Raw genomic sequence first — 15,630 nt, 5'->3', positions numbered from 1 at the left:
TACCCAGCTATTTTTTGTTGCAGTTGTCATTGTCTAGCTGGCCCAGGCCGGGTTTGAACTCACCAGCCTCCATGTATGCGGCTGGTGCCATAACCACTGTGCTACAGGTACTTAGCCAAAATTTTTCTTACAAGATAAAAATATGAGAAGGGAAGAGGGGAGGACCTCCAGGATAATTAGTATTAAATAGTCCTTCCTGAGTAGCCAGCTATGTGGAATAGTGACTGATCAGGGAAATCGCAGTGTGTGAACTATTTATATCTTTGACAGCAGAAATTTGTTTATTCATTGGAGGCAACTCAAAGTTGGGAAATAACACAACAGTTTTTATATTCATATTTTATTTACAAGTAAATGAAGACTGTCCCCTGTAAACTCTAATTTAAGGAGAACAATATAAAGAACAGTAGTTGCTGGCTCCACAGTGACGTGTGAAATGAGTCCATGCCACTGTTTCTTTAAACAATGATTTTGTTATTTAAAAAACCAAAAAGTCCACATGATTTCTTCATGTTACATATGTGGAAGAACTAAAAATAAAAATGACTTTTCAAAATTCTACAGTCTCTGGACCGATGTGTGAGGTGACCAGGATGTGATTTCCTTCAGGGACAGCCCCCGCTAGTTAAGGGCAACAGCCTCTGAGCACAGGACTTAGTACTCATCAAGAGTATCTGCGCGAGGAATGGAAAGGCCTCGGTCCTTCAGAGCCTGAACTTTCAGCTTCTCTGCTTCCAACTTGGTTTGCTGTTCCACCCTTTGCTCTTCTAGGATTTCTTCAATAGACACTTGTTGGAGGGGCGTGTCACTTTCCTTTTCCAAGTCCTGCAAAAGAAGCAGGTTTGAAAAACATGACCTGAAGATTAAGAATAGAAAACATGGCTTGGCGCCTGTAGCTCAGTATTTAGGGTGCCAGCCACATATACTGGAGCTGGTGGGTTCAAACCCAGCTGCGGCCTGCCAAACAACGACAACCACAACCAAAAAATAGCCAGGTGTTGTGGTGGGCGCCTGCAGTCCCAGCTACTTGGGAGGCTGAGGCAAGAGAATCATTTAAGTCCGAGAGTTTGAGGTTGCTGTGAGCTGTGATGCCATGGCACGTTCTACCTAGGGCAACATAGTCAGACTCTTGTCTCAGAAAAAGAAAATAGAAAATATTACATATCTATAGGCAAATGGATTCCTCATCAGGCTTGGATCATTTTTCATAACTGTGATAGTGCTGAAATATCCTTCGTCTATGTACACGTAAGTTTTTCAAAGAAATGGTTGACAACACTACTACAGAATATCTCCTTACATTTTCCAAAATCCTATTATTACTTATGATTAACTTTGTATTAGTCAATGATTAACTAAAAATTACTAAATTTGCTTATAGACACCTATCTCCCCAACTATAGAGAATCCAAGAGAGAAGTTATTGAAGCAAAATGCCTTTAGGTAAGTTTTTTAAAAAATCTTTTAGAGACAGGGTCTTGCTATTTTGCCAAGGCTTAGCCTCAAACTCCTGGGTTAAGGGATCCTCCTGCTTCAGCCTCCTGAGTAGCTAGGACTACAGGTGTGTATTACTACACCTGGCTTGAAAGTTTCTACATTAAAACACAAGGCTCCTTTCCCCTCTATAGCAACAAGCTTTCTAGAGAAAACCTCAGCAGACCAGTTAGGTTACTAAATTAGTTTGGTCCCAATATATTAATTAAAAATTTTTGGCTTAATTAAAAAATTATTTTTCTCCTTATTTCAAAAATACATGGTCATTGTAGGAAAGTTAGACAAACAAGGAAAATTACCCATAACTCCAATAGGGAGGATTAACATTTTGGTGAGTATCTCTATAGCTTTTCTAGGTGACTTTTCTACTGACTAAAAATACCATAACACAATTCTTTTCTTTTTTCTGAAACAGAGTTTTACTTTGTTGCCCTTGGTAGAGTGCTGTGGTGTCAAAGCTAACAGCAACCTCAAACTCTTGGGCTCAAGTAAGTCTCTTCCCTCAGCCTCCCAAGTAGCTGGGACTATAGGTGCCTACCACAACGTTGATTAAGCTAGTTTTAGAGACTGGGTTTTGCTCTTGCTCAGGCTGGTCTCGAACTCGTGAGCTCAGGCAATGCACTTGCTTTGGCCTCCCAGAGTGCTAGGATTATAGGTGTGAGCCACTGTGCCTGGCCCATAATGCAGATATTGATGCTAATTTTTTTTCACTTAATATGGTATAATATGTGTAATATTTTCATTTTTGAACCCTTTATAAACATTTGATTATCAATTTTATTTATTTATTTTTTTGAGACAGAGTCTCACTATGTTGCCCTTAGTAAAGTGCTATGGCATCACAGTTCATAACAACCTTAAAATCTTGGGCTTAGGCGATTCTCTTGCCTCAGCCTCCTGAGTAGCTGGGACTATAGGCGCCTGCCACAACACCTGGCTATTTTTTGGTTGTAGTTGTCATTGTTTAGCAGGCCGGGGCTGGGCTCCAACCTGCCAGCCTCCGTGTATGCGGCTGGTGCCCTAGTCGCTGAGCTATGGGCGCCGAGCTTTGATTATCAATTTCATAATGCAGAAGAACCTCGCTGAAAAAGTATCTCACTATCCACAGATTCAGTTTATTTCCCTTGAAATGAAGGTACAGGAATTACTATGTTTTTGTACCATGAAAAGCCTATACAAAGTACCCCTCTTTCTTATCATCCCCTATGACTTTCAGTTCAAGTCTGGGAAGGTGCTGACACATATAGAGATATTCCAGCATGGAGACTGTCACATAAGGCCAGTGGCACAACCCACAAGCAGTGGCATTAATCAATAGGAGGACTTTTACCAGAGAGCTGAGAATGAAAGCCATAGGTCAAAAGTTAACAGCATCTGGGGTGGCGCCTGTGGCTCAAAGGAATAGGGTGCCGGCCCCACATACTGCGGAGGCAGTGGGTTCAAACCCGGCCCTGGCCAAAAACTGCAAAAAAAAAAAAAAAAAAAAAAAAGTTAATAGCATCTGCAAGATATGCAGTGTCACTTAACACCTGCCCTCACAACCCACGGGAGCAACTGGAGAGAAGATAGTATTCTTGGTTTAGGATACTGCCTCTTGGGTTTTTCATCATGTAATTCATTGAGCTATTCATGTGGTTATGCTGCTGCTGATTCCAAATAGCCAGTCTTATTACTTAAGGCCATGTGCATAATCGTCCTTGAGGCAGATCCAAGAACTCCTTAGGCAATGTAATGTTTCTAGTATCTGGGTCTGAGTTTCCTTGGGGTTGGCACATTGATTCATATAACCACGTTAGCATTCCTGACCTATGTTTCTACAGTGGTTCTACCGTGAAACTTCTGCAGGATTCAAACCATAACTACTAAAAAACAGTATTTTTTCTCACAAAACAAACCCCAGGAAAAGTTTTCTTTTTCTTTTTTTTCTTTTTTTTTTGAGACAGAGCCTCAAGCTGTCACCCTCGGTAGAGTGCTATGGCATCACAGCTCACAGCAACCTCCAACTCCTGGGCTCAAGCGAGTCTCCTGCCTCAGCCTCCCAAGTAGCTGGGGCCACGGGCGCCTGCCACAACGCCTGGCTATTTTTTTGGTTGCAGCCATCATTGTTGTTTGGTGGGCCGGGCTGGATTCGAACCCACCACCTCAGGTGCATGTGGCTGGCACCTTAGCCACTTGAGCCACAGGCGCCGAGCCAGGAAACAGTTTGCAAAAACAAATGTTCACCTTTTTGTTTTTTGAGACAGAGTTTCACTTTGTTGCTGTTGGTAGAGTGCTGTGTCATCACAGCTCACAACCTTAGACTCCGGCTCTAGCGATTCTCTTGCCTCAGCCTCCCAAGTAGCTGGGACTATAGGCGCCCGCCACAATGCTCAGCTAATTTTAGAGAAGGGGTCTTGCTCTTGCTCAGGCTGGTCTGGAACCTCTGAGCTCAGGTGATCCACCTGCCTCGGCCTCCCAGAGTGTTAGGATTACAAGTGTGAGACACCGTGCCCGACCAAATGTACACTTCTTTCTCTGCACATATACATATTTCTATATTAGATGCACCTTTGTGCCAATGTAACTGGCACAAAAAGCTTGTCCACTGTGTTTACTACTATAAAACTGAAGCAGAGTATGTATATTTTAATTTTAGTCCTTTTCCCTGATGTTGCCTCTTTAAAAATAAATTCAATAAAGTATTAAAACAAAAATCCACAATCCTTCATGAATACTTTACAGTCATTTACTTACTACCTACACTTAGATACTAGGTACTTTATTCCAACCTTTGCATAATATAAGGAGAAGATTTTTTATTTTTAGGGGGAGACAATTTGTTGTCCTTGGTAGAGTGCTATGGCGTCATAGCTCAAAGCAACCTCCAACTATTGGGCTCAAGTGATTCTCTTGCCTCAGCCTCCCGAGTAGCTGGGACTACATGTGCCTGCCACAATACCTGGCTATTTTTATTTGTTTTGTTTTTTTGAGACAGAGTTTCACTTTGTTGTCCTTGGTAGATTGCCATAATTGTCATAGCTCATAGCAACCTCCAACTCTTGGGCTCAAGCGATCCTCTTGCCTTAGCTTCCCAAGTTGCTAGGACTATAGGTGCCTGCCACAACACCTGGCTATCTTTTTTTTTTAAGAGACAGAGTCTCATTTTATTGCCCTCGGTAGAGTGCCGTGGCGTCATAGCTCACAGTAACCTCCAACTCCTGGCTTAGGCGATTCTCCTGCCTCAGCCTCACGAGTAGCTGGGACTATAGGCATCTACCACAATGCCCAGCTATTTTTTTGTTGCAGTTTGGCCGGGGCCGGGTTTGAACCTGCTACCCTATATGGGGCTGGCGCCCTACTCACTAAGCCACAGGCGCTACCCTTTTTTTCTTTGTGGTTTTTGGCCAGGGTTGGGTTTGAATCTGCCACCTCCAGCATATGGGGCTGGTGTCTTACTCCTTTGAGCCACAGGCGCTGCATTTTGAGACAGAGTTTCACTTTGTTGTCCTTGGTATATTGCCTAGAAAGAAAAAAGGGTAAGACAAATCTTTCCCCTTTAAAAACATGGTCATCATTAGCTGGGTGCAGTGGTTCACGTCTATAATCCTAACGCTCTTAGAGGCCAAGGTGGATGGATTGCTTGAGATCAGGAGTTTGAGGTAAGCCTTAGCAAGAGCAAGACCCTGTCTCTATTAAAATTAGAAAAATTAGCTGGGTGCCTGTAGTCCCAGTTACTCGGGAGGTTGAGGCAAGAGGAGCTCTTGAGCCCTGGAGTTTGAGGTTGCTGTGAGCTATGACGTTACAGCACTCTACCAATGGTGACAGAGTAAGACTCTATCTCAAAATTTAAAAAAAGTCATCATATTGGACTGTATATGCAATGTGTCCTTCCCTCAAAACTGTGAATTAACCTGTGTCATGAAAGCCTACTTGTAACCACTTGTTTAAATAATTGTGAAATACTCCAACATATACAAATTATGTTTTTTTCAACACATAGGTTTTTCAATTTTCTGCTACAAACACATTTATGTCGGATAGTATTTTTAATGACATCAGGTTAAAACCAAAGATATTTTGCTGTCAGTGAAACAAAAATCTTTAAAATGCCAAAAGGCACTGAAACAAAGTTAAGTATTCGCTGTAGCTTCCCATCTACAAGTGCAGCTTTCCTAAACTAATGCGGTGGTTGCCTGTGAAACGCTGGGTGAAATGAGGAAAATACTGTTTTTCCCTCTTCAAAATACAAAAACAGAAACCTAACTGGCACGAATATCAAGATCCATAGCAGCTTAACAGTTTTCACTTACTATTTCTCCTAGTAGGACCACATTTTCTCCTCTGACCACAAAAATTCCTCGAGGAATATCACCGTATTTTTTGCCCACATGAATACGCTCCACAGTCTGATGTAGCACTAAGTTAGCTATAAGTGTATAGGGAAGAAACAAAGATATTTAGTTCAAATTACTGGGTAAGGTCTATAACTCAGTTAACCATTTATTTTGACTAGAAAAGATTTAGCAAAACATGATTTCTAAACTTTCTAATTCTGGGGAAAGATAAAATTTAAAATAATTTTCTTGTATTTCAGTAAGTAAGACATATCACTGAAGAGACTTTTAAACAACTAACTGAGAAAATATTCGGGATTATGTTATGCTAATACATGAATAATGGTAGGAATAAGTTAAGAAACTAAATTTCTTTATCAATTAATTGCTAACATCAACATGGCCACAAGAAAATATAAATCAATAGGAAACTCAGAAAACTTGAGCCTAAACAACTGCACATATTAAAATTTTGGGTTTTGGAAGGTAGAGTTTTTCTTTGCTTTGTGGGTATGTGATGATTTAACGTAAGTTTTAACTTTGTTTCAGTACTTAGGATTCATTTAACCCAATACAGGTATTCATGGATTAGGAAACAGCAAAAATCTATTTTCCACCCGGTCAGACAACCATACACGATAATCTGAGTGTAAAATCAATATTCACTACTTTCCTCTCAAAGTATTCTGATGAATTTGACTTAAGATTTGGAACTCCAGGCTCGGCGCCTATAGCCCAACCGGCTAAGGCGCCAGCCACGTACACCTAAGGTGACGGGTTCAAATCCCCAGCCCGGACCCGCCAAACAACAATGACGGCTGCAACCAAAAAATAGCAGGGCGCGCGCCTGTGGTCCCAGCTACTTGGGAGGCAGAGGCAGGAGAATCGCTTGAGCCCAGGAGTTGGAGATTGCTGTGAGCGTGATGCCATGGCACTCTACCCAGGGGGATAGCTTGAGGCTCTGTCTCAAAAAAAAAGATTTGGAACTCCAATTGGTTAAGAAAAATTATTTTTCTTCTCCAACTAGTATTAGTTGCCCTATTTCTGAAGTAAAACAGAAATCTATGTTCATATTTTCTATAATTCTTATATTTTAGTCATTTTTTTTCTCATGTCCAAATCCAGTTACTTAGCAGATATTCAACAAATGTTGACAGGAACTTAAAAGTTCCTTTGAAACAGAAGGTAATGTAATAGGAAGCTGAGGTGGCAGCATTGCTTGAGTTCAGGAGTCCAGGATTAGCCTGAGGAAGACCAAGACTCCATCTTCACTAAAAACAGACAATCTTAGCTGGGTGTAGAGGGGTGCGCCTGGAGGCTGAGGCAGGATTGAGGCCAGGAGTTTGAGGGTGTAATGAGCTATGACAACACCACTGCACTCTAGACTGAGTAACAGAGTGAAACTCTGTCTCAAGAGAACTGAAAAGCCAAAGAAACAAAAAAGAAAGTAACATACATTTCTTACTTTGGAAAAATGCAGAATGCAAAAAAAAATTCTGAGTCTGATATATCCCTATATGTAAAATACTTATCTTAATTTTGCGGTCCCTAAAAAGCTTCAGGAAACACATTCTCTCCCATTTTCACTGGATAGAGAAGGATTATCTTCAGCACAGGAATGTTTTGAAAAGTCACAACCAAGCCAATGTGCAAACTAGCAGCCTTTTCAGTTTATGCCTATCATTTGGCTCCCTCTAGTGGGAGAAACACAAAAAGCTTATGAGCGACCTAAACTGTAACAGAGAACAATGAGGTACTCCCTCAAAACAGTTCCATTATGCCAAAATGTGAAAAAATCGCCAATAAATTTCAACATGAAATAAAAGACAAAATATGCATTGGGCAGCTCTTATCATCCAGAGTATAAGAGAATACAAGAGAAGAAGTCTATAATTAATACATACCAAATTGATCAATGCTTCTTAAAAACCCTATAAGTGTTCTTCCATCTCGAAGCAGAACCAAGTGTTTTTCTGAGAAGAGGAAAAAAAGAGCCTTAAAATTAAAACTGTCAGCTTCAGAGAGTTTTCAGGATAATAATAAAGTTAATAGCAGTTTAAGCTGTACTACTCCCCCTGTCAAGGTTAAGGTGGAGCTCATTGGAAAAATGGTGGGATAATCACAACAGCCTGGGATTTAGACTAGAAATCCGAGTTTTCTAGGGGAAAAGAATCAGAGAAGTACAACAGAGTGGGAAAGGACAGGCATGGAGAAACAGACTGACTAGGTGTAAATCTCCTCCTCTCAGTGTCAGGTCAGTTTCTACAACTGTAAATTGAGAAATTTAGTCGGGATGATCTCTGTATCCTTAATTCTAGATTTTTTCCTCTTAACTTAAAAGAGAGCTTGTATTTCACACTATTTATAACTAGGAAAGTTTTAAATAACAATGCCTCAGATATTTAATATAAGGATGCTAATAATAAGCTAGAGCAGAGATTCAAGAAACATTTATTGAGATCTATGTGCTGTTCTGAGTCTAGATATATAGGAAACAGTAAGACACAGAAAGTCACCAACCTAATGGATTTATATTCATGGTGGAGGAGACAAATAACTAAGAAAATTACCTATTGTGATTGGTATATGGAGCAATGAGTTAGCAGGATATATGAAGAAGGGAGAGGTGAAATGATTACAGAAGAGAGGGTGGCAAGGGAGAACTCTGCAGAGGAATGTGAGCTGATACCCCCAAATGAGAGTAAGCCCCTTATTAGCAAAGCCAACAAAATTTCATTCACTCATTTTTTTAATGGCATGCATAAAGTACTTTCTAGAATGCATAACAGAGGAACAAGCCTAACTCTGACCTGAAGGAATTTATAGTCTTCCTTGAGTTATAATTAAGCACCACAGAAGGCAAATTTTAATTATATGAGACTACAGAGAAACCGAGTAATTGGACAGGAGGAAAAAAAGAACTACGTATCTGTATGTTTGGCTAAAAGTTGAAGATGTGAAGGGAAAGAATAGGAGAGAAAAGCCTGGTGTGGTGGCTCACCTGTAATCTCAGGGCTCTGGGAGGCTGTGATGGGAGGAACACCTGAGCTCAGGAGTTCAAGACTATCCTGAGCAAAAGTAAGACTGTGTCTATTGAAAATAGGAATGATTAGCTGGGGGTTATGGCAGGCATCTGTAGTCCCACTTATTGGGAAGGCTGTGGCAAGAGATCTCTTGAGCCTAAGAGTTTGAGATTGCTGTGAGCTATGATGTCACCGCTCTCTACCCCAGGGTGACAAAGTGAGATCCTGTCTCAAAAAATTAAAAAAAAAAAAAGGAGATAAAGTCAGAAAAGTATTGTGGGCAGGCTGGATTTGCATAGGACTTCACAAGGAACAAGAAAATGTTAAAGAATGGGGCCAGGCACGGTTGCTCACACCTATAATCATAGCACTTGGGGAGGCTGAGGCAGATAGATTTTCTCAGCTTAGGAGTTTGAGAACAGCCTGAGACTCTCTAAAAACAGCTAGGCCTAGTGGTGGGTGCCTACAGTGCCAGCTACTTGAGAGGCTGAGCCAAGAGAATTGCTTGTGCCCAAGAGTTTGAGGTTGCTGTGAGCTATGATGTAGAGCACTCTATCAAGGGCAACAAAGTGAGACTCTGTCTCAAAAGGAAAAATTAAAAAAAAAAGATTGATCACAGAAAAAAGCAGTTATGAGACCATTCCCAGAGTCTATTTGAGACGTGAAGAAACCTGAACCACGGTTGAGGTTTGAAGGGAGAAGATGAGACCTAAAACTCTGAGGTTGTTAGTGATGCAGTTTATCAACTGAGTTTATACATGTTGTTGGGTGTGAGAACACAGGGTGTTACTGTGTTACAGAAAAAGAAGCTTTGAGTCCTCAGCAAAAGGAGGACTATTTACCAAAAATTGGGAATAAAAGGAAAAAGCTCAAGGTAGAGGTTATCAGCTCCTCGTGAGTCATTTTGTGATTCTGAAGGGCTATTAGGCCACCTACATAAAAGTGTCAGCAAAGCAGTTAGAATTATGACTGGAATGCCAAAGAGGTCAGGACTAGAGGAGGCAATTATGGATAAATCTGTAAAAAGGTGAAAGAATTAGTAAAGTCCAGGAGATTTACAAATTTAAAGTAGCAGGCCAAACATGCAACCTAAGAGACCATCAACTCTGAGGGAACAATAAAAAAATAAGAAGTGCCAGAGAGGTAAGAAAATCAGCAAATACAAGTGTTAGAAAAATCAAGAGAATAGGATTAAGAGTCTAGTTGTGACAGTATCACAATGCTGCAGAGGGAAGAGAACTCAGAAGAACACATTAGACTGATAACTTTGCATAATGTAGCTTCAGATGTGTGTTGATAACAAAAATTAGACTGCAAAGTAATAGAAGTGTTCTACTGAAGGTGTCAGGAAGCAGAGTCAAAATGAAGGTTTTGAGGTAATGATACAGAAAAAGGGATGGGAGTATGATGAAGAGATAGAATTGAGAAAACATTTGAGATGGGCAGACAATAACATATATGAAATGACAGACTTAAGAGGAACAAAAAGAGAAGATATAAAAATAAGCAGGTAACAATGGAAAAAGGTTCTAGAAGCAGTGGAAGCAGAGTGTAATAACAGACACAAACAGGAGGGGAGGAATACTTCTTCCGCAAATGAGAGGATGAGTGAAGATGCAGACTGAGGAGAGAGGAAAGGGTGCGTTGGGTGGAGGAGTGAAGGATGCATACCAAATGGTTTCAACTTTTCTATAAAGGAGGGGATCTGGAATCTACAAGAAGGTAAGGGTTATAGGCTTGAGAACAAAAATAATACTTAGTAAAATGACAGAATGGAAATAATTCAGAAATATCTATAAGGAGAGGTGAGGGCAACAAAAGAGCGCCATTAAACAAGTAAAATAGAACATTTTATTATATATCACCATTAAGTTTGTACAGGAGGTTAATATATTACATTAAACTGCATGTCCCTTCTCTAGCAAAACAAGTAATTTGGGTTTAAAAAATTATCTCAGACATCCATAAAATAAGATTTTACACATAGAATTTCCATCCTCACATTAACTATGAAGATTGTTGTAACTTGTTTCAAACTGTAGGTAAACCATTTTCCAGCAATTACAAGTTAACATGGCAAATCACACGATTAAAACGATTAAAAATGTTGCTTTAGGAAGAACGTACAGATGAGGATTTAGAAAAACGAAAAGACATGGCAACTGTAAGTGCTTCCTCTTGCTTTTGTACAGGACCAAACTCTCCTTCAGGACAATAACTATAAGAAGGGAGGTCTTCTTAGTAAAGCAAGAGAAACTGTCTAACAGAAAAAAGTTTTTAAGTGACTTAGCCTTTCCAAAAAAGTCAATACCATGTCTGGCAATGGTCTCTACGACTGTAACCTGATAGTGCTAGTAAGTCTTCACAGAAGATTGCTGCCAATTAAACCCAACTGCTGCTGTCTTAATAATTTCGTTTTTTTTTTTTTTTTGAGACAGAATTTCACTTTGTCGCCCTTGGTAAAGTGCCATAGTGTCAAAGCTCATAGCAACCTCAAACCCCAGGGCCCAAGTGATTCTCTCGCCTCAGCGCCCGGCTGTTTTTAGAGACGGGGTCTCTCTCTGGCTCCGGCGATCCACCTGCCCCGGCCTCCCAAGTACTAGGACTACAGGCGTGAGCCACAGCGCCAGGTCAATATTTTCGCTTTTTAATGAGTCTTTTGTCTAACTGGTTCTTCGAAATACTGCAGATGGGAGACAATCCCCTGGGCCACTTTTGCGTTCGGGTCTCCGCTGCTGCGACCTACGTGAAGAGCGAATGCCAAGCTCATGGCTCGCTGGCCCGGAGAGGAGGGAGGCTGTGAGCGGCAGAAGACAGAGAGCAGGCCGGTGGGTGGGCAAGTGGAGGGTCCCGTGCGGGGGAGGGTGTCAACGCAGAACACCCCGAACTGACCTCAAAACAGAGCCACCCCGCCCGGGACTCATGCTACAGGCTCCTGCTGAAAAGGCGCCCGCCCGGGAGGAAGGGTCTCACTCCGGGCTTCACCGCGAGATGAAGTACTCACTGTCGATGTCCTCGATGAGGCTGGCGGTGCCGGGCATATAGTTCATTCTGAAATAAGGCTGCCGTGAGCCAACGCGTCCCAAGGTTCCTTCCTCTTATTCCAGTCGCCGCGTCGGCAGGACCGGGACAGGAATCCCGACCCGGACCAGCACTTCTGCCCCGGCTTTCAACCGCCAGGGCCCACCGGAAACGCCTCCATATCATCCCCACCCACTTCCGGGATCGCGTGCAGGTCCTCAGGAAGAGGCGGGACGGTCGTGCCGTTCCGGAACATACTTCGCTCTTCCGTGATAAGTGGGGAAGAGGAATCGAGATTAAATAGAAGGCAGGGAAATGTATCCCTCTTTTTAGGGAGCATCGTGTCTCCCCACGCTGGCCCGCAGAGTCACGGACCTTGGTCCCTCAACTTTCCGAGCTCCGCAGCAGAAGGGGCGGGACCGGGTCTGGGATTGGTTGTCGTTGTCCGACCTCCTTCACCGCTCTCCAGTCTCAGCCGCCCGCAGGCGCCTGCGCAATGGGCCGGCTGTGGGGGGCGGGAAGCGCTGGGGGGCAGTGGAGCCCATGTCGGCCCTGAGGCGCTCGGGCTACGGCCCCAGTGATGGTTCGTCCTACGGCCGCTACTACGGGCCTGGGGGTGGAGATGTGCCAGTGCACCCACCTCCACCCATATATTCTCTTCGTCCCGAACCTCCTCAGCCTCCCATTTCCTGGCGGGTGCGCGGGGGCGGCCCGGTTGAGACCACCTGGCCAGGAGAAGGCGAAGGAAGCGATGGCTACTATCCTTCTGCGGGCGCCTGGCCGGAGCCGGGTCGAACTGGAGGAAACCACCAGGTGAACTTTGCACCATTTGTCCCAGGGGTATCGTATAGCGGGGTCTTTGGGGGAGGTAAGGAGCACTGGGTTTGTTATACCTCTGGGTGCGTAATGGATCCGGTTTTCTATCTGTTTTCCTATGGGAGGGTGTTGGGGGGTCTGAGACTGGGAACATAGGTGGGAAGATAAGCTGGTGTTCTCTTTGCGCCTCCTTTTCTGCTTCGACCACAACAAATGTGACTATTGCCATTTTAAAAGGAAAAAAAAAAAAAAGGATTCTGCGCTGATTTACTAAGCTTATAGCAGGCGGCTAGATCGTTCTCCAGGGAGCGATGTTGGGCTGAGGTGACACGGCTCCTCCGCTGCTCGAGCTCTCACAATTTATCCTGCGTGGCTGGGCAGGCCGGCTGTCCCCGAGACGGGAAGCGGCTGCAGCCCCCGGCGTCGCTCCGCAACCCCCTCCGCGGGGAAGGGACCTGAATGAGGGGGAGGGATCTGGGCGTCGAACCTTTCGCCCCTAATGCTTTTCCTGGGATTGAATCATCAATAATTAGTGTTGTAAAGTGCTTTTACATGGATTGATTTATTTAATCTTCAACACGACTGCAAGGTAGATGTCATTACAGCATCTTTTTTTCGGAATAAGGAACCAGAAACTCACTTGCTTAATATACTTGGACCTGTAACATTTTATTCCTGCCAGACGTAGTTCTGTTTTGTTAACGCGATATTTTGTTTGTTTGTTTGTTTGTTTGAGACAGTCTCACTTTGTCTCCCTCGGTAGTGTCTGGCGTCATAGCTCACAGCAACCTCAAACTCTTGGGCTTAAGCGATTCTCTTGCCTCAGCCTTCCAAGTAGCTGGGACTACAGGCGCCCACACAACGCCCGGCTGTTTTTAGAGACGGGGTCTCGCTCTTGTTCAGACTGGTCTCCAAGTCCTGAGTTCAAGCAATCAGGCGTGAGCCATCGGCCCTGCCTAATGTAGTATTCTTTACACAATGTGGTATACTTTTCTCTCTTTTTTTCCCCTTGCACATGAACATTTATTGTACCACTGTATATAATAACCGCAAAGTAGAAACAATCATATCTGTCAGTTCATGAATGGATAGAATATATGCACATGACAGATTATTATTTGGCCATAAAAAGTAACTAAGTATTCCTCAAAGTACAGAGTAAAAGAAGCTTGACACAAGAGATGGCATACTATATGCTTACACTTACATGAAGTATCCAGAAAAGGCAAATTTATAAAGACAGAAAGTAGATCTGTGGTGAGCTGGTTTGGGAGTGAGGATTAATTATAAATGAACATGAGATTTTATTGTAATCAGTTTACTGTAATTAACCTGATTTACAGTGTTGGCTGTACCCTTCAGTAAACTTACTAAAAAATTACTCTATACTCGAAATAGGTGAACTGTTATGTGTAAAATAAGACTGTTTAAAAAAAATTAGGTTTTAGAGACCTATATAGGTCTGGAGCCAGCCATCCTAGAACTACTTTGTTATTTTAGAACAGGGGTCCTCAAACTTTTTAAACAGGGGGCCAGGTCACTGTCCCTCAGACCATTGGAGGGCCAGACTGCGGGCCCCAGGACGAATTGGCTGCTAGGCAGGACAGGCAGCCTTGACAAAAAGGCTGGGCTGGCTGGATAAATGTCCTCAGCGGGCCTCAGTTTGAGGACGCCTGTTTTAGAACATAGAGATGACACTATTTAGGTTTTCCCAACAACTTTCAGCAGTAAAATACTTTTATTTGAATACACTTCTCTTCTTATTCAGGAATTATAACAAACATTTGTTGAAAATGTAGTCAGATTCTTTTTTTTTTTTAATTTTTGTTTGTTTTTTTTCTTTTTTTTCTTTTTTTTGCAGTTTTTGGCTGGGGCGGGTTTGAACCTTGCCACCTTTGGTATAGGGGGCTGGTGCCCTTACTCCTTGAGTCACAGTCGCCGCCTGGTAGTCAAATTCTTGTACATTGCTGGTGGGAATGTAAAATGGCGCAATGCTTTGGAAAATAGTTTGCTGGTACCTCAAAATGTTCACTGTAGTGTTAACTATATGACCCAGCAAGTCCACTCCTAGATGTATACACAACAGAACTGAAAACATGTCCACATAAAACTTGTACAAACATGTTCATAGCACCATTATTCATAATAACCAGAAAATAGAAATAACCCAAATGTCTATCAACTGATGAATGGATACACAAAATATGATACAATTGTACAATGGAATGCCCATAGAAAGGAAAGAAGGATAACATGCTACAATATGAATGACCCTGGAAAACGTCATGTGTGAGCAAAGCTAATCACGAAGACTGCATGTTGTATTATTCCTTTTATATGGAATGCCCAGAATAGGCAGATCCACAGAGAAAAAATAGTGGTTGCCAGAGGTTGGAGACTGGAGGTGTAGGGGAATTTCTTTTTGTGATGATGAAATGTTCTAAAGTTAGTAGTGATGGTTCTGAACTAAAAACTACTGATGGCCAGGTGCAGTGGCTCACTCCTGTAATCCTAGCATTCTGGGAGGCCAAGGTGGATGGATTGCTTGAACTCAGGAGTTCCAGACCAGCCTGAGCAAGAGCAAGAGCAAGACCTCATCTTTACTAAGATAGAAAAACTAGCTGGGCAGTTACTGGGAAGGCTGAAGGCAAGAAGATCCCTTGAGCCCAAGAGAGTGAGGTTGCTGTAAGCTAGGTTGAGGCTGGGGCATTCTGGCTTGTATAACAGAGACTCTGTTTCCAAAAACAAACAAAAAACCCACCACTAAACTATGCACTTTAAAAGAACGGGATTATGGTATCTTAATTATATTACAGTTTAAAAGTTGTGGCTTGGTGCCTGTGGCTCAAGTGGCTAAGGCGCCAACCACATACACCTAAGGTGGCAGGTTTGAATCCAGCCCAGCCCGCCAAAAAACGACGATGGCTGCAACCAAAAAATAGCCAGGCGTTGTGGCGGGCGCC

The 15,630-nt window shown here is 42.7% G+C and overlaps 2 protein-coding genes across 3 annotated transcripts in view; one reads left to right on the top strand and one right to left on the bottom strand.

Annotated features, from left to right (window-relative positions):
• Positions 1-324: 324 nt before the first annotated feature.
• On the bottom strand, positions 325-12,050 carry LSM1 (LSM1 homolog, mRNA degradation associated). The gene is made up of 4 exons (XM_003796292.2): positions 11,835-12,050; positions 7,712-7,780; positions 5,784-5,899; positions 325-825 (listed from the first exon to the last, which is right to left on the bottom strand). The coding sequence occupies exons 1-4, from the start codon at positions 11,878-11,880 to the stop codon at positions 655-657; spliced, it is 402 nt and encodes a 133-aa protein (XP_003796340.1). The 5' UTR covers positions 11,881-12,050; the 3' UTR covers positions 325-654.
• Positions 12,051-12,326: 276 nt separating this feature from the next.
• The window catches only part of BAG4 (BCL2 associated athanogene 4), a 28,651-nt gene continuing 25,347 nt past the window's right edge, over positions 12,327-15,630 (top strand). For both annotated transcript variants that reach the window (XM_023517024.1, XM_012809264.2), the window contains exon 1: positions 12,327-12,664. In XM_023517024.1, coding sequence (XP_023372792.1) covers positions 12,395-12,664 — 270 coding nt within the window. In that variant the 5' untranslated portion in view covers positions 12,327-12,394. The remainder of the gene's footprint in view (positions 12,665-15,630) is intronic.

This window comes from Otolemur garnettii, unplaced genomic scaffold (assembly GCF_000181295.1).
Source record: "Otolemur garnettii isolate 467f Iridium unplaced genomic scaffold, OtoGar3 scaffold00102, whole genome shotgun sequence".
Taxonomy (NCBI): domain Eukaryota; kingdom Metazoa; phylum Chordata; class Mammalia; order Primates; family Galagidae; genus Otolemur; species Otolemur garnettii.
Note: the sequence above shows the minus strand (reverse complement) of the source record. Positions and strands in the feature narration are given on the sequence as shown.

Bases quoted from the DNA above. Each gene is read 5' to 3' on its own strand.
- LSM1 (XM_003796292.2), bottom strand. From the start codon at position 11,880: ATGAACTATATGCCCGGCACCGCCAGCCTCATCGAGGACATCGACA. The intron at 7,781-11,834 runs GTGAGTACTTCA...TCCTCTTCTCAG, and splicing joins CCTCATCGAGGACATCGACA to AAAAACACTTGGTTCTGCTT. The intron at 826-5,783 runs GTAAGTGAAAAC...CTTCTTTTGCAG, and splicing joins TGGTCCTACTAGGAGAAATA to GACTTGGAAAAGGAAAGTGA.